Here is a 25,168-nt window from a genome sequence, read left to right on the forward strand (position 1 = left end):
GTCCCCACCCTACCCTGACTCTGTACCCGGGGACCTGGGCTTGTGACCAGCCTCGGCCCTCTGGGGTAGGCAGGCTTTCTGGGAGAGTGGCCAGTTGGGGGGCAGATGTGGCCTTCAGGAAGCGGTCGATCAAGCTGGAGGGCGGCTGCTGGGCTTCCTGCTGAGGCACTGCCTCCTGGAAGAAAGGCTGGATGTGCAGGGTGGGTGTGCAGGGGTGGGTGTGTGGGGCTGGGTGTGCAGGGTGGGTGTGCAGGGATGGGTGTGCAGGGCAGGGTGTGCAGGATGGGGTGTGCAGGGATGGGTGTGCAGGGCAGGGTGTGCAGGATGGGGTGTGCAGGGGTGGGTGTGCGGGGCGGGGCGTGCAGAATGGGGTGTACAGGGTGGGTGTGCAAGGCCGGGTGTGCGGGGCTGTGTGTGCAGGATGGGGTGTGCAGGACTGGGTGTGCAAGGCCGGGTGTGCAGGATGGGGTGTGTAGGACCCGCCGCCTGCAGGGACGCCCCCGCCAGTGCCCCGCCCACACCCCCCGACAGCACCGCCCTCCAGTCTCTCCATCTGGGTCTGGATGAGGCGGATGGAGCCTCAGCACAGTCGGGAGTATTTAACTAACCCCCCAATTATAATTGATTCCAGTTTTGAAAATAGAAGCCATATTTTTTTCTGGTTCCCCAAATTCTTTCATTTGAATCAAAGAGTGGGAGGGAGGGAGGCACCCCGCTGGGTTGATTGTGGAGAGCAGAGGGGGAGGGGGACCCTAGGAAGAGGGCCCCCCCTGCCGTGGAGGGGGGCCAGTGGCTTAGCCCTTTGTTCTACCTCCACACGCCCCCATCCCCCTCCAGGAAGGCGGAAGGCTCTCTGCACAGCATGGGGCAGGAACACAAAGGGGGCCTGTGCTGGCAGAGCCCAGGGTGGGGCCCCGAGTGTGTGGGGCTGGGCCCCGGCACCCACAGCAGAGCCCCCTGCCTCGGTGCGGTCAGGGCCAGCTTCCGTGTCCTGGAGGTGTGACCCTGGGCAGCGTCCCCCGTTTGTCAGGTGGAGAGGGAGGGTGGTTTTGTGCAGGTCCCAGGTGTCCACGCGGGTGAGGCTCAGCACCCTGGTAGAAGGAGCGGGGGTGGGGGGGTTGGCAGCGCTGTCTCTCCCCAGAGACCTGGTCTGCTGGGCATGAGGACATTTGGGTGGATGACCCGGTGGCTGGGGATTGTCCCTGGTTCTTGGGGGAAGTGCCTGCAAAGCATGCCTGAACTGTGGGGCACAGCTCACACGTGGCCCCTCCCTCCGGTGGCCTGGAGTGGGGACACCCCCAGGAGAAAGGACCCCCCTGCTCTGTGGGTCGGCACCATCAGTCAGTAGAGGAGGGCGTGTACCGCGGGGACCCCTTGTCCTTGGTTGGGCTGCAGTGGTCCCATCCGTCCACCAGGACTGGTTTGCACCCACAGAAAATACAGCTGTCTCTCCTCTGCACCCAGATCACGCTTGTGTGTGCTCCTGAGTGAGCGTGGGCCAACGCCCCCACCCCCCAGTACCTGCTGGCCACGTGCGTGTTTCCTGGCTGCGGGCATAGGGCTTTAAGGGAAATCCAGGCAGGAGACGCAGCCCCCCGGAGCGTACCACCTCTTAGCACAGCTTGCTTGTACACTGGGCGTCATGACGGAGCCACCAGTCCTGTCTTGGGCCTTGATCTCATCCGACCTCGTGGGACAGAAGCAGATGGAAAACTCAGGCCTGGGTTATCTCTGGGTACTTTCTCCGTCCAAGAAACTTTGGCTTTGGTTTCCCTCTAGGCCTCAGTTTCCTCACCTGTAAAATGTCTCTGAGGCAGTTTTGGGACTCTGGCTCTCGAGTCCAGCTGAGCAGAGAGCTGGGCGGCCTGGAAGTCTTCCTGGAGGAGGTGGGCCTGTGGGCTGGGGAAGGTTTGGGGAGGTGCAGGTGGTTCAGAGTGGGCTTTCCAGAGGAAAGAGAGGCTAGAGCAGGGCAGCAGAGAGGAGAGAGTGAGTCAGCGTGGCCTGCAGGGCCTGGGCGGGGACTGCAGGAGAAGGGTTAGCCTGGAACCCCCAGGGCCCTTGGCTGCCCTCTCTGGGTCGGTGGAAGACCTGAAGCCGGGACAGCTGCCTGGGGGCTGGCTGGCCTGGCAGGTGCCCCAGGGGACCCAGTGTGACCTGCTCCTCTGCCCCCACACCAGCCCAGCAGGGACAGACGTCAGAGGTCCTGCCTGGAGCCTCCGTGCCCTGATGGGTCCTGCCTTCTGAGCAGGAAGCCAGCGGGTGGGGGACCCTGGGTGTGGGCTGGAGCCTGCCGTGCTGGGAACCAGACCAGTAGGAGCAGGCCGCTGCCCCTGCAGGGCGTGGGGGCAGGAGGCAGGCCCCGCGGTCCGAGCCCCTGGCCCTGGCTCAAGGGCGGTTCTGTTTCTAAATTGGGATGATGGATCCATGGAGAGGAAGCAGGCCCTCCCAGGCTCCCTTCAGTGCTGCCCACTGTGTCTGAGGGTGGGAGTCTGACCCCTGGCCCGAGGTCCAGACACCAGCACCGGCTGCTCTTGGCCAGCCGCTGTGAGCAGGGCTGGGAGCTGCTGCTGCTGCGGGAGCCTGGGCCTCATTGAGGGGTGGGCAGGGGAGGGGAAGTCAGCCAGCGTTGCCCACCCCGAGGGGCTGGGGGTACGGCCTGCCGAGGCCAGGTTCCAGCACCCCGGTGGTCCTGCCGCCCGCCGTGGCGTTGCTGTCCCCAAGCTGGCAGCCACAGCGGCCCCGGCCTGGCCTGAGTCCTTCAGAGGCAGCTCGGCCACTGTCCTGTGGATGTGGTCTTGGGTTAACCTGTCCCGACCTGCCCCTGACCCTGATCCTGGGCCGTGGTTCCGGGTTCCCTGCGCCCTTCCCTGTATAGCGCGGTGTGGTGGCAGGGCCGTCGGAGAGTCCTGTCGGCCGTCAGCAGCTGGGTGCTTTCTGACCCCCACAGCCGGGGGCAGCCCTGTGAGCACCCAGCACCTGCCCCCCGGGCTGGGGACACGCCCCCTTGGCTTCCCTGGGAGGCTGCCCTCAGGGTCCAGCCTTTGAGGCGCTGGGTCCGCTTTCTGGGTCATCAGAAAAGCCAGCCACGTGGTGACCTGTGGTGCGTGGCTCTCCTCTGTCTGGGTGGCCCACTGCGCTCCTGTCCCGCCCGAGGGGCTGGAGCGGCTGCGGGCTTTGTCCTCACGCACGTCCGCCTTAGCTGTGGGAGCACGTCCTTCCAAGACAGCTCCCGAAATCTCTGGAGCCTCACTTTCCTGCAGGACGTGGCACTGGGGGGTCTGCCTGGCCTGGGGGCCACCTCGGCCCTTGGGAGGGGAAGGCCTGGGGGGTCAGATGGAGGGGCGGGTGGTGGCCTCCGTCCTGCTGCTCTTGGTGGTTGGCTGGGCCAGGTGTGGCGGCTGCTGGTCCCTCCAGCAGGCGGGCCGGGCCACGTCCCTGCAGGGCAGCCAGTCTACAGACGGTCTGTTCTGGGTCAGCCGAGGCTGGCCACACGCAGAGCCCGAGCTGCTCTTTCAGAGTGGCTGACTCTGAGAGAGACATTGGTGTCCACATAGTGAATCGCTGAACTTCCAGGTTTGACCTCCCCCCGCAACCAGCCACAAAGGCGCTTCTGTCTTTTGGGATGACTGTGGCCTCCGGGCCTGCCTCGTGCACGGTGGGGCCATGGGCCTCTCCCAGGACTGACTCCAGAGTCGGGGGTCAGCTTATGGTGTAATTATAGGCAGGAGAACCAAGGCGCAGACCCTCCCAGTAGTGGAGGTCTGTGAGCCTGCCCCCTTGCTCATTTGGTGAGTGAGCAGCTCAATGCCCCTGCCGACGTGGGGCCTACTGTCCAGGCAGGATTGAGGCTCAGATTTAGAGGACAAGGCCTCCCTGCCCACCCCCCCAGCCTGCCCCAGGCTAGAGGCCCCGCCCCATCCTCCTGGGTGGTCTCCTGAAAGGACTGTGACTCTGTCCTTTGCCTGCCTCAGCCACAAAGCCCTGTCCCCCCTCCCCAAAGTTGACCCAGACTCTTCTGTGAAGTGCTCTGTCCCTGGACTGCAAGGGTGGTCCTAGGGTGTACTCTGGGCGGGCTGGGTGCTTGGCCCATTTTATAGATGGGGACACTGAACCCAGGCCCTTCCTGACCTGCTGGGCTCCGTGGTGGCTCAGTGTTGGCCGACAGCCTCTTGGACCCACCAGCGCTGGGCTGGATGCTCGTGGGGGCCCCCCCTGGCTGAGGTGAGGGAGCCTGGGTGGTGTCCGTGTGGGTCCCCAGAGCGGCGTTACCTTGAGACATACAGGCTGTGGTGCAGGAACTCCCTGTCGTGTGTTTGGGGCCAAGGGGCCTCTCCTGGGCCTCTGGCATATTTTTCCCGGTAGCCCACTGGACTGAGTGGAGCCAGCAGCTGCCCACTATTCCAAGAAGCCACAGAGCCAGATTTTACAGCACCCAGCCGGCCACGCTTGATGGCTCGGCCACGCCGAGGGGGGCAGGCTGCCTGGCCCCAGGTCCTTAGGGACCCCCGCTCTGCACAGAAGCTGCCCCTTGCCCCCCTGTGCCCTTCAGAGCCTCACTGCCTCAGATTTTCTCTACCAGTGGAGGAAGGCAGAGCTCAGGGGGCCTCTACGGTGGCTGTGTGCCCGGGAGCACTCCTGGCCTGCTTGGTGGTCCCATGGGTGCCTGAAGGACAGGTGTCCGGGTCAGCAGAGGTAGCTGGATGGGGCCGGGACACTAGTGCAATGTGGGGGGTCCTGCACTTGGGGAGGTCCCAGCCCGGATGTGGGAGAGACCCTCACAGCACAGGCGAGGACGTGCATCTATGGAAGGAACTTGCTTGGGAAGCCGTGGGGTCCTCCCTCCGTCCGCGTGTGGACCCGCCATGCTAGCAAGGCTGCCTCCTGGATGAGGTCCCCACTGTGCTGGGCCCCCTTCTCATTGCCCCGGAAGTCTGCCCCCGTGGGGGCCTCTGTGGCTTGCCCCTCCCGCCCCGCGCCTGGCCACTGGAGCACTTCACGAGTCAATAAAATGAAGCCAGCCACTGAGCCGTTGCTGGAGACTTCAGGGTCTAAATTCCTAAGAATTCCTGCCTGGAGTGGTCCTGCGCTCAGGAGCCCATTCTGGGCCTGGCTCTGCCTCCTTAGTGGTTGGGCCCCTTCGGCGGGCCACCTCCCTGGCTCCTGGCCTGGCAGTGCCCCGAGACCTTGTGGAGGGAGGGCCTGAGGCGGCTGGCAGTGCAGCTCCGGGCCAGCCCCCTACCCCTGGCTGCTTTCTGGGCTCTTGGAGGGTGCGATGGCCTTGTGTACTCTCCACCCAGCCAGGCACAGGCCGCCCACCTGCCAGGCACTGGCCGCCCAGAGTGCTGGCTCTTCCGGAGGCAATTCTAGGAAATGTGCCGATAGCGTGTTTTCAGGACTCCTGGGGCTCGTGCCTGGCTCTCCATCCGGGGAGGATAATTAACGAGGGTTCTGCAAGCAGGGAGCTGGCATCGGCAGCCTGAATCTGCTCTCGGGTCTTGGCGGCTCCAGGCATTCCAGAGCGGGGCCTGGCCCCCTGTGCCCGGGTCGAGTGGGGCCTGGACAGCATCACACGGAGTCAGTTCGGCTGATAACAGGGCAGTTACTTCAGGAGGAGACGGCAGTGGCCAGGGTGCTGACAGCCTGCTCAGCCGGCCTCCGGGCAGCCCTGGCTACCAGGGAGCTGCTGCCCAGGTCAGTCTCTGCTGGGAGCCGGGGGTACCAGGGAGTCACCCCGCCTCTTGGGGTCAGGGCAAGGTGAAGCTGTGGATTAGCCTTCCACCGTGGGGTCCTGCAGAGCTGGCCCTGTGGTCAGAGGTCTCAGGAGGGAGGAGGCCACATCCCCACCAAGCCCCGTGCTGCTGGCCATCCTGCTTCTCGTCGGGTTTCCGCAGAGCCAGTCTCGAGGCTGGAACAGAGCACAGGCCACTCTGGAGCAGGACGGGGTGCAGGCATCCCGCACACCCGTGCCCTCCCCAGTGGATGTGGCCACCCTGACTTGGGGACCCTTGACTCTAAGCAAACCACAGTGGGTGTTGGCATGCATGGACCTGTGAATCCCTGGGGGCAGAGAAACCTGGATAGTCCTGTGGCCATTTGGTTTATGGGCAATTTGGAAGATTCTTGGACACTGGACACCTGGGTGCTTAGCCCCAGTTCCTAGCAGGGAGACTGTCCCTCGCCTAGCCCAGCCTCGTGGTGCACACACAGACAGAAGGGACGTGGGCTCCCGGTCCTGCCCCACCTCGCACCCAGCCCTGAGTGCCTGCCCTCTACTCTCCCAGCTCCCTGGGGCAGCCCGACGCCCCCTGCATGGCCCTGGCTTTCCGACGGGCTGGCTTTGTGCTCACCGTCTGCGGACTCCTTTCCAAAGGACGGGCATCGCCTTTTCTGCTCAGGGACAAGGAAGGGCGAGTTTTGGCAGCAAAGCCATGACGTGACTTGTCCACCAGGAAAGGCACACTCCACGTCTCATCCACCGAACATCGCCACCCGACATCCCTGTGTGTGCTGTGGCCCTGGCAGAGAAGTGGGGCAGACAGTTCCGCCTGGTGCTGGCCGGGCTTGGTGGCCTGGCGAAGGGCCAGCGGTCTGTGTGACCATGGAAGCCTTTGGGCCTTTCTGCTCTCCCTGGGGACCCTGGATCCAGCACCTGGGATCCTGGATTTGCCCTCCCAGAAGTTGGGATTGCAGGGCTGGGAGCTGAGGTCCCCTGAGGGAGCTCAGGTGTCCATGCACTACGGGGGCAGGCGGGCTGGACTCAGCCGCAGAATTCTGGCTCCCTGTCCCTGTTTCCCCACCGGCGGGACCATAATCACTTTAGGGTCTTGGTGCGTGTGCCCTGCGCCGGCCCGTTCACCGCCAGTCCTCTCCGGATGCATTTGCCCCTGTCTAGGGCCATCCTCCTGACTGAGGGCAGGCTGGGATGAGTGGACTCAGGCTGGCTCCGGGCTGGGGCCAGGACAGTCACCACCTCCCAGGAACGGCTTTCCTCTGGGGCAGGCGTCTGTAGGCACTACCAGGTTGACAAGGGCCCACAGGAGGGGTGGGACGGTGTCCTGGGGAGGAGACCACTGGTGCTGGCCCCGTACTCAGCGCTGGGCGAGGACCTTCCTCTCCAGCCCGTGTGGGGAGAGCGTGTCTGCTGGGGGGCGCATCTGGGGCTCACACGGCATGTCCCTGTTTTGAGCTGCGTGGGGGTAACTGCTGTCGGGATGGCCCTGTGAAGGCTATGGGACGAGGGAGCCGGGGGGACGGGATGTGCCGCTGGGTGCTCGCCCTATCGTGTGGCGTCCTCTGACTTCGGTGAGGCCCCCCACCCAGCTTTGTAGGCGGGGTCCCTGAGGGGCCATGTTCTGAGCCAGGTGGCTGTCCTCCCGCCTGCCCTGTCTTGGGGTGACTTGGTGCAGGGCTGAGCAGGGCAGCCTGTCTGTCACTTGGCAGGTGTGGACACAGGGCGGGTGCGGGCCACGCTGGCCACTCTGCTCACAGCCTTTGGGCCGTCCCGTCTTCTGCGTCCTGGGAACACACGGAGCTGGAGCCATCTGGATTCCAGTGTGCGGGGGAAGGTGCCAAGGTCTCCGGCCCTTTTGTGGTGTGTGGCGAGAGGGTGCGCCGCCTTGGCCCAGCCATCCCCGGGATGTACCCGCCGGACCCAGAGCTACCGGGAAGAGCCTCACGTGTCCACCTGGGGGCGTCAGGAGATCATGCAAGGAGGGTCTCGGGCAATGGCCCCTCTGGCTTGGAATGCCGGAGCCTGGTACCTCCCCTAGCCCTTTGAGGCCACAGACACCCCTGCTCCCCATGGGGGTGGGAAGATGACAGGTGGGGGGCATCGGGGTGTCAGGCCCGGCCCGGAGGGCTGTCTCTGGGAGCATCCTGAGCCCCTGCTCATCCTCGAGTGAACACGGTTTTGTCTCCCGTTTCTAAGCCACAACCAGGCTGGGGCAGTGGGGCCGGCCCGGGTGGGGCTGCGGAGCGCGGACAGCGTCCCCCACCCTGCTCCCACAGTGTGCACGGAGAAGCTGAACCTGCCCATCTCCGAGGCCGGGCTGCAGGAAGGGGACAGGGGGGCCCCGAGCCTGGGACAGCTGCCTGGCCCTGCTGGGCTGTCTCCGCAGGTGGGTGGGGACTTGGTTTCCCCTGATGCTGTGGGATGATGCTTCTGCTGGGGAGCCTGCCTTGACCTGAGAACCCAGGGGTCAGAGGTGGCTGATGGACACTGTCTGGCCCCAGCCTCTTCTTTTTCCAGACTGAACTGTGTTCTGAAGAGGGGGCAGGTCTGCTGCGGCCCCTCCCCGTGTGCTCCCATGCGGCAAGCCTCAAGCCGGGTCCCTGCGGGGCCGTCTGTGTGCTGTCTGAATGAATGAAGGACGGGGGTGGCCCATAGCAGGCTCGCTTGTGCATCTGCTCACACCCTGTTCTCTTCCTTGGGGCTCACTGGGGCAGCCAGCTCCCTTGGGAGCCTGGAAGGCAGGGGAGGCCCTGAGGGTGCTGGGTGGGGTGGGGTTCCTGGCAGGAAGAGGTTGCCCTGGGGGCCCCCGAGGCACAGGCCTGGTGGGATGGAAGGGCAGGCAGCTGGCCCTGTGCCCTGAGTGGTGTCCCCTGGGGCTTTACCCCACGCAGGGCAGACGTCCACACAAGGCCAGGCTGTGTGTTCCCTGCCCTTCTCCATGCTCACCTTTGCCCTCAGCCGGCACCGGGCTCTGCGGGAAGGGTGAGGAAGGCCCAGAGGTTGGGGGGCAGGGGAGCCCCTCGCAAATGGGGCCCTCAGCTCCGGGCCAGCCAGAGGTGCCGCCAGTGTTCCCCAGCGTCCCCCAGCCTTTCCAGAGTTTTCTCCAGGCAGCAGGAAGGCAGGAGAGAGCAGCCATGGGGAGGGCGAGGCCTCAAAGACCCCCTCGCGGAAGGGGCTCCTGCCCCAGCACGTCAAGCCAGGTGCCTGCCCTGAGCGCGCGGTGGGGGTGGGGCACCGGCGCCCCCTGGTGGCGGCTAGAGGCCAGAGCAGGCGCCGAGGGATTTCAGGCCAGAGCAGGCGCCCGGGATTTCAGGTCACTGAGCAACGGGCTGTTCATTTCCTCAGCGCCTCCTGAGCTGGCCCAGCCTGGTGTCACCTGGTGTCACTTGTGACAGCTGCTGAGGCCTGAGGGAAACCGTGGGAAAGGGAGGATGAGACCCAGATGGGTGCCTGAGCGAGAAGGGAGGGGTGGTCTGGGAGGTCTGGGGGGCAGACAGCCGGAGGTGAGAGTGATCCCGGAGCACAGGTGGAGGCATGAGCCAGGGGGAGGGGTGGAAGTGACCGGGGCCTCATCGGCGGGGATGGTGGGGGCTCTGAGGGCTTAAGTACGCACCACGATGTGAGTGTGGAGACCTGGCGGGTCCCGGTGGGGACAGGGCCTGCATGGGGGGGCCAACCAGGCAGGGGCCGGGTCCCAGTGGGTCTGCTAGGGCACAGCCAGGGGGCTACTTGTCACCGTCCCCAGGACTGCTGAGAGCTCGAGGTCAGGATGGTGAGGGGGCCCGCCTGAGGCTCCAAGGCTGGCTGTCCAGGGAACCGTCTGTGGTGGCTCGTGCTGGGGATGGCCGGTGGCCACGACAGAGAGACGGAGCTGGCAGGGCGCAGAGAGAGGCCGACTGTGGGTACAGGTGAGGGGAGGGGTGCCGCGAGCCCAGCTCCGTGTGGGGTGTAAGGGAAAGCGGGGGCTCTCAGGGTCTGGTCTGAGGGGTGGGGAGCATAGTGACCCCTTTTCTGAAGTTGAGAAGACCAGGGCCAGCACAGGCCAATGGGCACTTGGAGCCTCTGTGTGGGCCTCTGGGCCAGGAGGGGCAGGAATGGCAGGGAGGTGCCCTCTGGCCTGGGGGTTTTGCCCAGGATGCTGGGGGGTGGACATGTGCCTGGGCAGGGTGTGGACAGTACAGGGCCGGGGGCTCCAGACGCTGAGGTGGCCACACCAGCCTCTCCAGTCTGTGTTCCTATCTGTAGGTTGGGCCTTGGTTTCTAAGCCCCAAACACCAGTCTTATCCCTCCTCCTGGAGACATCCGGGGAGTCAGAGGAGGGCTCTTTGCAGAAAACAGAGAACTTGTACCCAAATCCCAGATGAAATAATCATCACCTCTAATCTCCCCTCTTTCAGCAAACTTTTTTCCAGCGAATAGTTGTTGGCTTTCACTGTGTGCCAGGGGCTGTGGGGGCGGACCCGATCCGGGCTGGCGGGCAGGCATCCCATTACCAGAGCAGTGATGCGGGTGCTGGAGGGAACATGTAACCTGGGCCTGGCCTGTCACCAAGCATGGGGCTCCATGCCGGGGCCTGTAGGGAGTGTCCTCGAGGGAGGTCTCCAGTGATCTACAGAGAGACCGTGGAGCCGGGGGGCGGTGAGTATCTGCCAAGGGTTTGGGCAGATGGGACAGGCCACCTGCAGAGGTCCATGCGATGTGCGTGCATAGCTGGGGTGCTGCTCACATGCAGGGCCCGGGCCGGGCAGGGGGCTGAGCTGGCCGGCAGAGTGGGAGGCCCCTGGAGAAGTGACCCTTGTGTGGGCTAAGGAGTGTAGTGAGAGGCGGGTGGCGCCGAGGTCCCCGCGTGGGCAGTTGAATGCTTCTCTGGAGAGCTTGGGGAGAACAGCTGGCCCACTGGAGGCTAAGTCCTGAGGGGGCCCGGCTCCTCCCCTCTGCTGTAGCCGCTCAGGAGCTGGCGGGGGCAGGGGCTGCCGGCCCCCCTGGAGTCCAGGATGGGGCGGGCCTGGCTGAGGGGCTCCTGGTGGGCGAGCTGCACAGCTGACCAGAGGCTCCAGAGTGTCCAGCCCCAGGGTTTCACACCAGGGAGGTGTGGGGGGCCAACCAGGCATCGAGCACGGTGTCAGAGCCCCGCTCGTGGCTCCCCCTCTGGGGTGGCTGGGTTCCCAGTGAGGCCCAGCCCCGTCTGGGTAGAGTTCTGGGCTGTGTTTCAGGAAAGAGGGGCCGAGCCCCCCAGCCCTTCCTGACCTTGGCCTAGAAACTGAGCAAGATGCAGAGAGGGTGTCACATCCTGTTGTCCAGACCAGAGGGAGGATGCCTGGGGACAGGGCCTCCGAGGCCTCTGGGTTGCACGGTTCTCAGGTCTCGACTATGCCGGGGATTAGATTTGCTATGGATGGACTGGTTGTGAGTCTGGAAATCAGGGTTCTTGGACAGAGAGAGACCTAACACACACACGTGCACAATGCACACACGTGCACGTGTGCACATTGCACATGTGCACACATGAAAACATGCATGCATATGCAAAGTGCACGCGCGTACAATGCACACATGTGCACACATGCACACACATGCCTAGGCAGCCATGCACACAAATGCACAATGCACACGTGCACAATGCAGACACGTGTACAACACGTATGCACACACAGGTACGGTGCATGCACATGCATAGTGCACAATGCACACACATGCATGGACATGCACAGTGCACACATGTACAACTCACACACACATGCACACACACACAGTGCACACACGTGCACACATGCCCGCACACACACACAGTGCACACACGTGCACACATGCCCGCACACACACGCAGTGCACACATGCACACACATGCACACACACAGAAGAGCTGGCTCAGAGTGTGCATGGCTCAGCCCACACCAGCCCTTCCTAAGCCTCACTCCTGTCACGGGTGCAGCCCCAGCCGCTGAAGCCATGAGCCATCCCGGGAACTCGCTGACGGGGTGAGTGGAGACCTGGACATTTGGGGAACCAAGGAATGTTCTTGGCTTCCTTCTGGGCCTTTTACATTTTGTCTTGTTTTCTGGGAAACAAATGGAAAAAAAGCCCCATTCCCACATATTTGAAAGCTGATTTGTATAAACAGAGCAAACCCGATAACTTTCAGCGTAAACAGAGAAACTCTGTGTGATGTCGGGGAAGGCAGTCCTGGTCCTGGGCTGGCGGCAGGAGGTGGTGCAGCCCTTCTGGTCCTGCCCCAGGGCGGGCCTCGTCATTCAGTGTCACTAGTGACACCTCCATGCCAGTTGCCCGCTGGGGGCCTGCTTGGGAGCCTCCAGGGCCCCTTGGCTCCAATTTCGATGAAAGCCCTACCCCGTCTCGCACCTCAGGGGCCCTGCCTGGGCTGGCAGCTGAGAGCTCCCCCCCCACCCCCCCGCCAGCTCTTGTGCCTCGACAGAGCTCCACTGGAAGCCCCAATTTCCTTTTTCCACCACTTCCGGGCCAGAGCCAGTGACAGCGTCTGCCTGGCGGGACGGCGCCCACCTCCCCTTCCGAAGGTGGCCTCCTGCCGGGCAGGCCCTCTTCCTCCATGGCAGCCCTGCTTGCCAGAGACGAGGGTGTGCGGCAGGCGCTAGGTGACAACTTGCAGCCTCACTTGACCCCAGGCCACCTCCGCGCCTGGCCTTGGGGACACAGAGGGGCCAAGAGCTGAGCCCTGGAATCTTCTGGGAGAGGCTTGGGAGAGGGAGAACCCAGCACCCCACTCTTGACCTGTCCCTGTGACCTTCTCCCAGAGGGGACTGCCGGGTGACCCTGGAAATCCAGAGCGGGTGAGGCCTGTCTGACCGTTTCTAGGCGACCCACTCTTGGTTTCCATGGTTGCCCTGGAAACCACAGACAGGGAGGGGTTTGATGGGAAGGACTCCCTTGAACCTGCGGGGCTTTCCCTGCCCCCCAGGCCGTCCTCCTGGAAACCCACGTGGACAGCTGCGTGTTCGTAGACGCCTATCACCGAGGGAAGCAAGTGTATGTGAAGAGGCCACGCTGGGTGGTTCCGGCTACAGGGCATTCTGGAAAAGGCAAAGCCACAGAGGCAGTGCGAAGACCGTGGTTGCCAGGGCTGGGGGAGGACAGACGGACAGGCTGAGCCCTGGGGACGTTTAGGGCAGCGAAGACACTGTGTGTGGTACTGTCGTGGCATGCACGCGTCGGGCCACGTCTGTCAGACCCCCAGAACGCCCAGCACCACGCGTGAGGCTCCCGTGAACTGTGTGCGCGCGTTCCTGGTGCTGTGTCCGTCCTGCCCACCGTGGGGACGGGTGCAGCACGTGCAGGTGGGGTGTGAGTGCGGGGGGCGGGCGGCTGTGTTTGGGGAGACGGCAGCCCGTGGAACTCTGTGCTTCTGCTCAACCCTCCCTTAAACCTCAAACTTCTCTAAAAAACAGACTCTATTTCAGAACAAAATGAAACGAGAGCCTGGCCTTCTTAGCCTCAGGCCCAGCCTTGCCCGACTCTGTCCGCAGCGTCCCCCTGCTCCTGGGATCGGGGTCGGCCTCCGGGCTTGCCTTCTGTGCTGTCTGTGCTTTCTTGGCCTACTGCTCAGCGTGCTGGTGGACGCCTCATTTCCTTGGTCTCCCGATGGACGGGGATGGCTTGATGGTTCTGTCTCTCTGCCCAGCCCTCCTGCCGTCCCCCTGCTCAGAGCCATTGGTTTCTAATTGTCGTTGTTACAAATGATTGTGACTTGATATTGGAACGGTCAGGTGTTGAGGTTCCTCGTGTGAATTTAATTCCATCTAGCACACGGTTTTGGACCTGCTGGTTACCATGGCAACCCCATAAAATGTGTGTGGTGTTTTCTGCCCCCGGGAGCTCACGGGGGTCTCTTTGGACCCAGGGCCTGGAGTTCAATCTGGAAACTGGCAAGCTGGTCACACACAGAAAGGCCCAGGTGAACCGCGGGCCCTTGAGCCACTCTGACCCCGGGAGCTCCTGGCTGGGGCGGGAGTGGGGAGGGGGCCCAAGGTGGAGCCACAGATGGCCCCTCAGCACAGCCAAAATCGTGCAGTGCCCAGGTCAGGGAGGGCTGCTCCGTCTGACAGGCTGAGCCCACCTCGAAAGGGGGCCCACAGCGGAGACCCCTGCCCTGGGCAGCGATGGGACAGGTTTTGAGATCCTCATCCCAGGGCCGGGGTGGGTCTGCCTTTGGCTGCCGGCCCTGGCCCCTGCCCCACCTGGTGCACGCCTCCCTGGAGCCAGGAAGCTCCTCCTTGGCCCTGGCCCGGGAGGGAATGTGGCCCGGGAGCGGCAGGGACAAGCCGAGGCAGGTGCCTGGCGGGGCAGCACCATGCTGGGAGAATGTGGGTGAATTCGGAGAGGTTCTGTGCGGCCCAGGGGGGTCTCCGCGTGTCCATAATAGGCCAGCGCGGCCATGGTGGACTGTCGGGGTCTAGGGTCTGGCGTGGGCCTGGGTCCCAAGCTGGGCCCCAGGGCTGTGCTACTTAGGGCTCTCGTTTTTGACCCGAATGGAATTGAATAGTGGCTGGGCCTCAGTGCTCTCCAAGGGGCCCCCCGGGTCCCCCTGGCTGCCCTCCACCGCGTGCATGGCTCTCCCTGTTTCAGAGATGAGGAAACAGGCCCAGAGGGTTTTTACGATAGGTCTTGTTCACCCAGGGCCTGGGAGCCCGGCCAGCCGGGCCCCGTGCCTGTGGGACCTCAGCCCTACTTCCAGGCACGGCCTTACCCAGCTTCCGGCTGGAGCCCAGCAGACTTGCAGAGGGCCCGCTTGTAGCCTCGGGCGTCTGAGCATGGGGCTGTGGTGGGCAAGGCCCCGGAGGTAGGAGGAGCTCCCCCTGGAATTCCTGAGGAGGCCTGGGTGCAGAGGTGGCTGTGGCCGTCCCCATAAGGAACACCGGCTCCCGGGAGAGGCACCGGACGCCTGGCCTCTGGAGCCCCGGGGGGAGTGTGGTCCTGCCCACAGCTTGGTTTCAGCCCAGTGACACTGATTCTGGACCTCCTGCCTCTAGGACTGTGAGAGACAGTGCATTTCTGTTGGGCAAGCTCCCCAGCTGTGGCCCTTTGTCCCAGTAGTCTCAGGACACCACCTTTCGCTGCAGCTAGGACCTCCCCGCCCCCGGTTCCCTTGCTTGACTCTAGGTGGATTTCCCACTCTCCTGGGTCAAAACCAAGTCCCTTCTGCAGCTTTGCTCTGACCGAGCCAGGGGCCTGGTGACCCGGGCTGCACTGGACCCTGATGCCCCCAAGGCTGGTTTGGAGCCCCCACTGGGGCCTTGTCTAACCTGTCTTGGAGGCCGGAACCCCCTGCCCAAGACATGCAGTAGGATGCACGGGAAGGGGGGGGGTCCCTCGGGGTGGGGCGGGGTGCCTCTCCTCAGCCCCACCCTGAGCGGGCTCCCACGGCAGGCCCAAACCCGTTCCGGCCGGGAGCAGGCACGGGGGCCCGCAGAGCAAGCTCACACAGGGAGCCCCAGTTGTCCCATCTCCCCCGAGGGAAGGGGGGGGCAGCTGGGCTCTGGGGGCGGAACATTCCTGGGGAGGCAGGCAAGGCAGGCGTACGTCCTGCCCAGACAGGGGGTTCCCCCTGTTGGTGCCGTCTGGCATGCGGGCTGTGGGATGCTCTCAGGCGCCCCCCTTCCGAGACCTGGAAACTCTGTCCTTCAGCGGAGCCCAGGGGATGAGAGGCTGCCCGTCCCAACCCAGGGGGGCCCTTTTCCAGGCCACTCGCCCCCAGGGCCCTCCGTGAAGTGTACCCATGTGACCAGCCCCCCACACCCGCTGCTCCTGAGCCCTGTGCGGCCGACTCTGGTCCCGCTGGCTTTCGTCGGCCCTCCCGGCTGAGAGGGGAGCAGCCCTGGCCTGTCTGGGTGACACCTGGCTGTGGGGAGGGAGGGTTCTTGGGCTCCTTGGCAGGCAGGGCCTCATAAATCCTGGCTTCTCACAGGTAGCCCGAGGCCTAGGTGGGCCGGCAAGATGAGGGCTAACTGTCCCGCAGACTCGAGGCCCAGGCACCCCCCCCCAACTGGGTTTCAGTGGTCTTCCTCTGGGGGGTCTCGGCCTTCATGCTGCACAGTGATCCCCCCATCCTCATGGGCTCCTCTTCCTCACAGACAGGGTGGCGGGGCCCTTCCAGCAGACTCCCAGCAAGGGACTGAATGTGCCTGGGGGACACAGGGCAGATGAACTGCGCCCCCTCCACCAGCCAGAGAAACTGCAGGGGCCCCAAAATGGGTTTGGGGGTAACCAGGTCACCCAGAGCAGCCTGGCAGGGCAGGGGCGGCGGGAGAGGCTTGGGCCCCAGGAAGGAAAGTCCGCTGGCCTCACGTGGGTCTCAGGCTGGGGGTGGGGCTGAGAGGGGAGAGGTTGAGTAGGGTCGGGGGTGAGGGCTGCTCGGGCAGGGGAGGGCAGCCTGGCTCCGGGGCCCTGATGGTTAGGCTGGGGGCCTGGAGTGCTGCCCCTTACCCTTGGAATGTCCACGCCTTCTCACGTTCCTGCCGCCCTAGACCAGGGCTGCGGGGGCAGCTGGGTCTGTCTGGAGGGCGGTGAGGGGCAAGGGGCAGTCGGGGCTTGGCTGGACGGACTATAGAAAGGCCCAGCTGGGAGCTTGGCCCGCTGGACAGAAGGCACATGCTGCCCTCCCGCATCGGGCGGCTGCCTCTCAGGGTCCTGCCTCCTTCCCGGATTGGAAGGCAGCGAAGAATGTAAAGGCCGGGGGCCCCAGTGGGTGCCCCACGTGGTGGTTTCCCGGTGGGAAATCTGCAGCCCAGCTGATGTGTGGCCGGCTTGCTGTGGCCGCTACCCTGCCCTGCTCGCCTGGAGCAACCTGAGGCCCGTCCGGCAAGAAGGCGTGGCTCTGAGGGCCGTGTCCTGCCCTGCGAGGGGAGACCTGGGGGCAGTGTCTCCTGTCCTGGGGGGTCTCCTCCAGCTCACAGCCAGCCGGTGACAGCCCAGGTCCCAGCTGGGTCTGGGAGGCTCGTGTTCATGGGGCCCCTGCCGTATGTGGGCCGGGTGGTTGGCACTCTGCGGTGGGGTCGCCCTGCTGTGGAACCAGGCAGGCCTGGCTCTGGGAGCCTGGAGCCATGTGCCTTCTGTCACCTGCTTCCTGCCTGGGGCTCTGTGGTCCACAAACGACTGCCCAGACCAGGCTGGGCTGGACCTCACAGTCGACCGGAGAGCCCATCGCTGTACCTGGACTGCTGGTGGCTGGGGAGGGTGGGGGGCACGCTGGCCGTGGGGCGTGGGCCCCCCTCGTTCCCCGGGAGGTTGACAAAGGGGCAGCGTGGTGAGGGCTCCTTGCAGTGCAGCACCTGGTCGCCCATCAGCTGAAATTGCAGGGCCTTCGGAGCCCTTGCCAGGTGGGGTGGCCGCCCCGGACTCCCCTCCCTTCTGCACCAACCCCTGGAGAAGTGTGGTGTGGGATCCGGCTGGAGGAGGGCTTTTTGCTGCTTTTCTTTTTGTTTTTAATTGGGGTGGAACTCATGTCATGTAAAACTGACCCTTTTAAAAGTGAATGACGCGGTGGCATTTAGGTCATTCACACTTTCACGCACCCGCCACCCCTACCTAGCTTCAGAATGTGCTCGTTGCCCCCGAGGAGACCCCGTGCCTGTTGGTCCGCTCGCCCCCAGGGACCACCCACCTGCTTTCTGTGTCTGCAGTGGCCTGGCCTGCACCGTCCCTGCAGAGGGACGCCCAGCACGCGGCCTTCACCGTCTGGCTTCCTTCCCCACGGGGAACGTTTCCGTGGTTCGCCCGCGTGGCGCGGCCCGTGTGGTGCTCCTTTCCGTGGCTCATCTTCCACGGTGGATGCAGCCGGTGTGTTTATCTGTTTGCCCAGTGCTGGACGTCCGAGTCATTTCCAGCTCTGGCTGTTGGGACTTGTGCCGTGACGGACATGCACACACAAGTGTCCATAGGAGTCCTGCTTTCGAGTCTTCCGGGCACGTGTGCCCGAGCAGAATTGCTGGGTCCTTTGCCAAATCTGTGTCTCACTTGTAGTGGGAGGCAGTGTTTTCTGCTGGTGGAAGGGTCTTCTCAGGGTGGAGAGGGCCGGGGGCAGGGCACCCTCCCTGTCCTGCAGCCTGGCTTCCTGCTTCCTGTCTCTTCTGCCACTACCAGCCACTGGCAGCTTTGGGGAGGGCAGGGTGCCCGGGGAGGGACTTGGTGAGAAGGAGCAAGGGACGGCCAGTGTTTCTGAATCGGCGTCTATGTTGCACGCTCACAGGGGCCTGGCTTGAGGGCCAGAGGCAGCCTCCCTCCAGAAGATGCGGATAGTGACTCCCACCCCAGGAGGAAGCCCAGTGTCCCTGGACGGACGCCGGAGCCCGTGGAAGAGCTGCCACGCCCGCTGTGGGTTGGGGGCACCGCTGCGCTGCTTGAGTAAGAGGCCAGGGTCTGGGGACCCGTGCTTCCCGAGCGCTTGTGATGCTCTCTGCCAGCGTCCGGACAGGCCCCAGCTTCGGGCGAGGGCTTGTCTCTGAGCAGGCTCCAAGCAGGGCCGGGACCTGGCCTAGGACCTCCCACCCCGCCCCTGAGACACGCCGGATGGAGGGGCCCATGTGGTGCCCCACCTACTGGGTTGTGAGATGCACCCCCAGACTGGCTTCGTGAGCGGGAAGGGCAGGGAGACCTGCCCAAGTAAAGCTCTGGTCCACGCATGACAGGCCAGAGCTGAGCGGGGCCTGGGCTGCAGAGAGGAGTGCAGGCTGCATCGGGTCATCTGCTGAAATTCGGCTCCAGGGCACCCCGCACTGGGGTTGCTGGTGGTTTGAGGGGTCACTCTGCAAGCAGCCAACCAATGAGGTCTGGGAAGCCTGTTGGCCTGGGCCCGCACTTCCCCGGATCCACTTCTAGAACCCCCCAGGCAGCTCTAGTCTTCCTGCGCAGACCCGGAGCCCTGATAGAGGACAGGCTCCCCAGTGTTGGGGAGAAGCCCTTCCAGCTCCTGAAGCCATCTTTCCTTCCCAGGCTGCTCAGGGGCTCTGGGCCCTTTGCTGCCCGCCTCCCTGTGGCCCCATGGGCCCAGCCCATGCCTGCCCAGTGAGCCGGCCCAGGCCTGGCCGCTGCACCAGGGAGGGGCCATTGCTGGCCTCATCCTGCCCCCAGCAGGGCTGTGACCACCCTGGGGTCCCTCAGCTGCCCCCTGGCCCTCTCCATGGGTGCAGTGGAATTTTAAAAAGATGGCCTCAAGAGGGGCAATGACCCCTCCCTGGGCCCTTCCCCCTGCATCGTCCCCTCCCTCTCCTGTGCTGTCCCCCTGCCCAGGATGCTGAGGTCCCTTGTCTGTATCCTTGGCCTCCAGACACGTGCACAGCAGGGGTTCAGCAGGGGGAGCCCACCGACTCTGCCCCTCTCTGGCTCTGGTCAGGATCACCTCCTGCTCAGTCTGGGCTGCTGTTGCCTGAGGAGGGGCCTTGGGGAGGGCCAGCCACCTGCCCCTCCTGTTCTCTCGAGGACTGTGATGTTTGTTTGGTGTTTGCTGAGGGTGTCCCGCGGCCCCCTGCGTGCTGGCCTGTGCCGGGCACAGGGACCCCAAGACCAGTGGGGTCCTGTCTCCGTGCTGAGGATGGCATGGTCCAGCCACAGGTGGACACAGGTGTCTAGCAGTCTGCCTGACGCCGAGCCACACGGGGCTCAGCCCGGTCAGGGAGTGGGGAGCTTTCTGGGGGTTCTGGAGCCAAGGTGTGCTGCCAGGGGCATGGATGCAGCCAGGTGCCTCCGGGACGCCATCCAGAGTGGCAGGCAGAGACAGACAGCAGGTGCCCATCATGAGTGCCAGGCCAGCACCCAGGCCTTTTTCTGTGGGTGTGAGGCGGCCAGTGGGGTCAGGGTGGGGTGCTGGCGGTGGTGCCTGGTGCTCCTGTGGCCACGTGTGCTTGGCCCCCGTGGACCCAGCGTGCCAGCAGCTGTGAGGGAGCTCCTGCAGTCCACAGCCTGCCTGCCTGGCGGCTTGCCTCCCTACCCCCCACCGAGCAGCCCCACGGTCAGGACAGGCCCCGGAGCTTCTCTGCGCACCTCCCACCTGGCCCACTCCTTGTCTGCAGGACCTGGCCGCTGCGCTGTCTCCCCTGGCCCACGCTGACTGCTGCCCTGGGCACCCCGGCTCTGATCCCTGGGCTGGGCTGACCTGTGTCTCGTCCTGCGTCATGCTCTAGGAATTCCCAGAAAGTTCCTGCATTAACCTCTGCAGGCCTGGGCTGATGCTTGCCTCCGGGCAGTGGTGAGGAGAGTTCTGGCCACGGCCTTTGCTGTGGGACTGTGGCCGGCTGTAGCCTCAGCCCGACTCGGGCTCTTGCAGGGACCCTTCCAAGCAGGTGCAGAGATGATGAAGCCATTCGGGGAGGCTCAGCCTTGCTGGGAATGCCAGCACGGGGGCTGTCTGAGCACCAAGCGTCTGGGAGAGGGGCTGCTCCCTGTGTGGCCAGAAAGGGCCTGGTGCTTTCTAGAATTGGCTCCCTGTGGGCCATGCTGGCACCTGGCCATCCGTGGCCTGTGGCACATTGGGGTCTCTGTGTAGTCTGTGCCTGCCTCTGGGTCACATTCCCCAGACACCAGGGGAGCTCGGCCTTTGGCCTTGAGAGGCCAGGAGGAGAGCAAACCCCTCTCGGACCTCAGATGGGCAGCACGGGGGTGGGGGTGCTGGGGGGCAGAGGAGCCCGCTCCCCCCCACCCCCGTACCTCATACATGTCCCTCCCTGTTGGCAGCTGTGGCTCCGTAAGGTCTCCGGCAGGCCGGGACTAGGAGTGTGTGGGGCAGGGATGCAGGTCTGGGGGCAGCTGTGAGGGGCCCCTCCTGGCCTCAGAGCGGGGGGAAGCCTGGTTTCCCTGGAGCACTGACCGTGGGACCAGAAACCACGTGCATGGGCCATTCTCGTGAGGACCCAGAAACGCAGGTGTGGCTCCTTTACGGGGGAGCAGGGCCACTCCTGCACCGAGCTGTGCCTGCATGGCCTTCCTGGAAAGTCTCTCTCCAGTGCCGCGGGACAGACCGCTTGTCCTGGCGGAGAGACCCAGGTACACGGGCCTCCCTTGCTGCTGGACGGGCCTGTCGGGTGTCCCCCTCTCGTGGGGCCTGTCTGCAGGGGGAGCTTTGTCCCTCTCTGCTGGTCCGTGCCCTCTTGTGGCCTCTCAGGTCTGGGCCTTGGGGTGGGCCATGGCTGGGAGGGAGTTCCCCGCCGCTCACCAGTGTCCCCCCGCCCCCACAGACGTGGATGAGTGTGCCAGCGGGAACGGGGGCTGTGAGGACCAGTGCTACAACACCGTGGGGGGCTTCTACTGCCGCTGCCCCCCCGGCCGCCAGCTGCAGGGAGACGGCAGGACCTGCCAAGGTAGGCCCCGGGCCCAGCCCCCCCGTCGCCCACTGCCGCCTCCTACCGCCATGGCCCAGCCTCAGCCTCGCACCCCTGCCCCTGTCCCTGGGGCGCCACCTTCTCGGTCCCCTGGGCTGCCCCGGGTGGTGCCCCGGTGTTGGGGTCCTCTCTGCCCTTTAGGGCATCCACGTGTCTCTGAAAATGAGCCCCGGGGGAATCAGAGAACCTGATGTGGTTGGGGGGCCCCAGGGCTGTGCTGGGGGAGATGCAGCTGGGGAGGGAGGTGGTGGCCGGCCGGCCCAAGCACAGGCCGTTGGGAGGGGGGCATGTACCTGGGCAGCATGTGGCGCTGGTGGGCACCGCACCCCGACTAGGACTTGCTGAGGCCTGGGCCAGAGGTGTTGGCCAGCCCTGGGCAGACTCTCTCCCTCAGCCCCGAGGTTGCTGGCAGGCTGTCAGCAAAATCAAGAACAGGCAGAAGATTCCCTGGGGTAGGGAGGGAGCAGGACAGATGGAAGCAGGGAGAAGGCAGGGGATGGAGGCCGGTGCTACCCCCCCAGTGCCCTGTCATACTCCTTTGTCTGCTGCAGCCCCCACCTGACCCCTGACCCCAAGGCCTGCTCTGGCAGCGTGGGCCCCTCTGAACACAGGCCCATCTGGTCGGCAGCATCTGTCCCCTTGCTTCACATTGGACTGTTGTCCCCTCTCCATGTCCCAGAATTCCTTTCCAGAGAAGAGCACTGTCTCCAGCTGTGTCAGAGGGCCAGGCAGGGCACAGCCTGCCAGGCTGGGGTCTGGGGGTGCAGGGGTCTGTCCTGGTGGAGGTGCTCTGCCATATGGAGGGGTCCCTGTGCTGAGTCTCCTTTCCAGCGTTTTCATGGCCAGAAGGAGGCTGGAGGGAGGGGAGCGATGGTAGCAGGGACAGGGGTCCTGTGCCTGACGGGGAGGGCCGGTGAGAGGGGAGCCCAGCATCTCCATGTCACCCACCCAAGTCCTGGCTTCGGCCTTGGTTTCCCCTTTTGTGAAATGGGCCCCCTTGGGATGACAGAACCCACGGGGTCTGTACCCCCACCCCAGGATGCACAAAGTGCAGGGGGAGTTGGGGCAGAGAGGAGCGCCTCCCCAGACAGGGGTGAGGAGGGTGGCCCTGCTGCTGACACCCTCCCTCCCGCCCAAGCCCCCGCCCCACTCATGCCAAAGCCCATCGACACTGTAGAAATACAGGGCTGGAGGTTTGGTGCCAGTGAGGAGAGCTTTGGCAGCCGTGGGAGAGTCCCAGGGGGTTTGGGGACCGTGTTTGCGATTTCCCCCCGGCAGCATCGTGCAGTGCCTTCGGAACTAAGTGGCTGAACAGGTGCCTCCTCCCCTCAGAGCCTTGTGTACCCCTCCAAGCCGGGAGCAGGTGCTGCTGTAGTGAACGACCCTAGGGGCCCACAGCGTGCCAGGCCCAGGGCGGAGTGCCCTGAATGCGTCAGCTCCCCTGCCAGCCTCCCCGGCCACCGTGCGCCCCCAGGGTGCCCACGTGCAAGATACATGCTGCTTCCACTGAGGTTCTCCCCGCTTCACCCCAGGTGCCCACGGAGGATCCTGGTCCAAGCCCCCATCTGCTGCTGGCACACTGCCCAACCTGACCGGGCCTGGCCCGTCCGGTCCTCAGCTCTGCAGCGGGGTCTCCAGCCTCGGGAAGCAGGCTGGTGCACAGTTTGATGGAATCAGGGCCCCCACCACAAGGGGCTTTCTAGCCCAGGGGCCTCCCAGATGGGGACTGGACCTTGGTTTTCCCATCCTGACCCTTCTGGTCCTCGGCCCCTAGAGCTGGGCAAGCAGCCCTAACCCCTTGCCTGTGTCCAGGAAGCCCTGGGGCAGATGCTGAGGCTGCTCCACACTTGGGGGGTCTTCTGACCTGTGCTCTGGGCTCCCGGTGCTGACCTGGGGCCCGGGGACACATCTCTAGGTCCTTGGAGATAAGTCTGCAATCCAGCCACTGGCCAGAGCCCTGCACAGAGCCAGCATAGCACAGGGCCTGCAAATGCAACCTCCCCAAGTTCCTTTGGGAAGGTCTGGAATCCCTTAATCCACCAGGTCCCAAAGGGCGGGCCAGGCCGCCGCCATCTGGCAGAGCTGTCCAAGGGCAGCACCATGGACAAAATGACCGGGAGGGAGGATAGGCTGGGGGGATTGGCCTCAGACCCTGCGTCCGACAGTGCTGGCCCTTTCTTCCCCACCCGGGCCCCTCCCTGGCCTCGGCCTCTGGGAGTTTGCAGACCCCTAGCCCTGCGTGTTTGGGATGGCTGGAGCCCCGAGTCACCGCGCGGCCGGCAGCCGAGAGCCAAGCGCCTGCTGTGTTTTCTCTGTCCCCCTGCCAGCCCAGCCCAGCCCCCCTGAAACTGCAGCTCCGGCCAGCAAACAGGACTGCTGGGGCGGCCGGTGGCCGTGAGCGAGCAGAGCCGGCAGGACATCAAGATGTTACCTCCAAGGGAAGGACGGCTCTGCTCGCTCACACGTAGGGTGGTGCGCCCCGAGTTGACGGTGGGGTGAGCCCAGAAACCGCTCGGAGTGATGAATGGACACTATAAACACCTGAGCGCTGGCACGGGAGCCTGGCTGGAGGGCTTCTTGGCCCTCGCTCCGGGAGTGCGGCCAGGCCCGTGTGCTTGTCATGTTCTGGGACACCGTCCTGGAGCAGGAGCCGTGAGCTCGGGGAGGCCAGGAGATGCGTGAGGCTGCACGCCTGCTGCTGCGTCTCTCGCTTCCCAGGGCGCCGTCTCTGGCATGTGTCAGCCCCACCCCCAACCTGTGGGCGGTGGGTTTAGGGAGGCAGCAGGCCCTGGGGAGAAACGTGGGCTCCCCCATAAAACTCATGCCCTGGCAGCCCGGGGGCCCTGAGCTCCTGTCCAGGACTGCCCCACTGTCCATGCCAGCGCCTCTGGAAAGGCCATCCCGGCACCAGGCTTTGGTGTCCACCAGGCCCACGGTGAGCCTCAGCTTAGTACCTTGGGTGACTCTGAACCTTAGTCTCTTTTTCCAGGAAGTGAGGCTAAATTTTGCCTCTCTGGGAACTGCAGCGGCCCCAGGGAAGTGTCTCGAGGGCCCTGGCCCAGCCTCTGTGCAGGCTCCCAGCCCCAGGCCGGCTTCGGCGGGAGGGCCGATGTGGAGAGAAGGGCTGTCCCAGCCAGAGCTGGACTGTCCTCCACCTGGCCTCGGGGCACTTGCTTCTTGACTAGGGTCTTCAGGGACCAGGCCCTGGGGTTGGCGAGACTACACCGAGGCCGGGGGGGGGCGGTTCCCAAGACCCCCTGGCAGGTCTCTGCCCCACCCCACTGCTGGCTGTTGGGTACGCGGTCCCGAGCGCCCCATCCGGAAGATCCAGCTTCACGCTAGGCCAGATGGTGTGGCCTGAAGACCACAGTGACATTGTAACCGCGGGGGGAGGTCTCGGTCCCACTCCCAGGGGAGATGAGGCTGCTCTTTGGAGAGTCAGGCTGTCTCCCGGGTGGAACGTGAGGCCTACAGGCCGGCTTTCCCACGGCGGGCAACCCGCGGTTCCCACCACTCTGACCCCCCTGCTTCCAGGAGATAAGGGAGGCTCTGGGGAAGGGGCAGCGGGGGCTGCCAGGCAGGGGCTGTGCAGGGAGCGGGCTTTCTCCGGTGGAAGTCCTTCTCGAGAACAGCTGGTTGTTTCCTGGGGGTGCTGGGCATGCCCACCCCGGCTTCTTGGTTCCTCGTTGGCTGTGGGATGGCCGGGCAAAGCTGGGGTCTGCATCGGGATGTCTGTGAGAAACCCGTGGGGGCCTCGAGGCCTCGAGACAGTCACGGTGTGCCTGCACCCAGCTCCCGTGGGCCCAGCTCGGGCATCTGCACGGAGCAGGCGGTTCTATGCACCCCTGGGCCCCGGGCGACACAAAGGGGACCTGCTGTGAGGCACGTGTGCTCGGAGTGGTATGGGCACGAAGCAGCCTCTGTAGGCCTTGCCTGCCCACCCCCGCCCACCTCGGCTGTGGCCATGGGCTCCAGGCCTGTCTCCCTCCTGGGCAGCAGCTGGACAAGGGATTGTCTCTCACTCCCACTCTGCTTGGCCGGACTCCTGGCCTGGCCTCCACTGGCCTCCAGGAGATGGCTGCAGGCTCTTGCCATC

The 25,168-nt window shown here is 64.8% G+C and overlaps 1 protein-coding gene across 6 annotated transcripts in view; it reads left to right on the forward strand.

Annotated features, from left to right (window-relative positions):
* Window positions 1-25,168, forward strand: part of MEGF6 (multiple EGF like domains 6) — an 88,357-nt gene that overhangs the window by 22,247 nt on the left and 40,942 nt on the right. For all 6 annotated transcript variants that reach the window (XM_087858560.1, XM_087858563.1, XM_087858562.1 and 3 more), the window contains one exon: window positions 20,929-21,051. In XM_087858560.1, the coding sequence (XP_087714686.1) occupies window positions 20,929-21,051 (123 nt within the window). The remainder of the gene's footprint in view (window positions 1-20,928; window positions 21,052-25,168) is intronic.

Source organism: Ursus americanus, chromosome 33, assembly GCF_024610735.1.
Source record: "Ursus americanus isolate L20-20 chromosome 33, mUrsAme1.1.p, whole genome shotgun sequence".
In the NCBI taxonomy this organism is placed as follows: Eukaryota; Metazoa; Chordata; class Mammalia; order Carnivora; family Ursidae; genus Ursus; species Ursus americanus.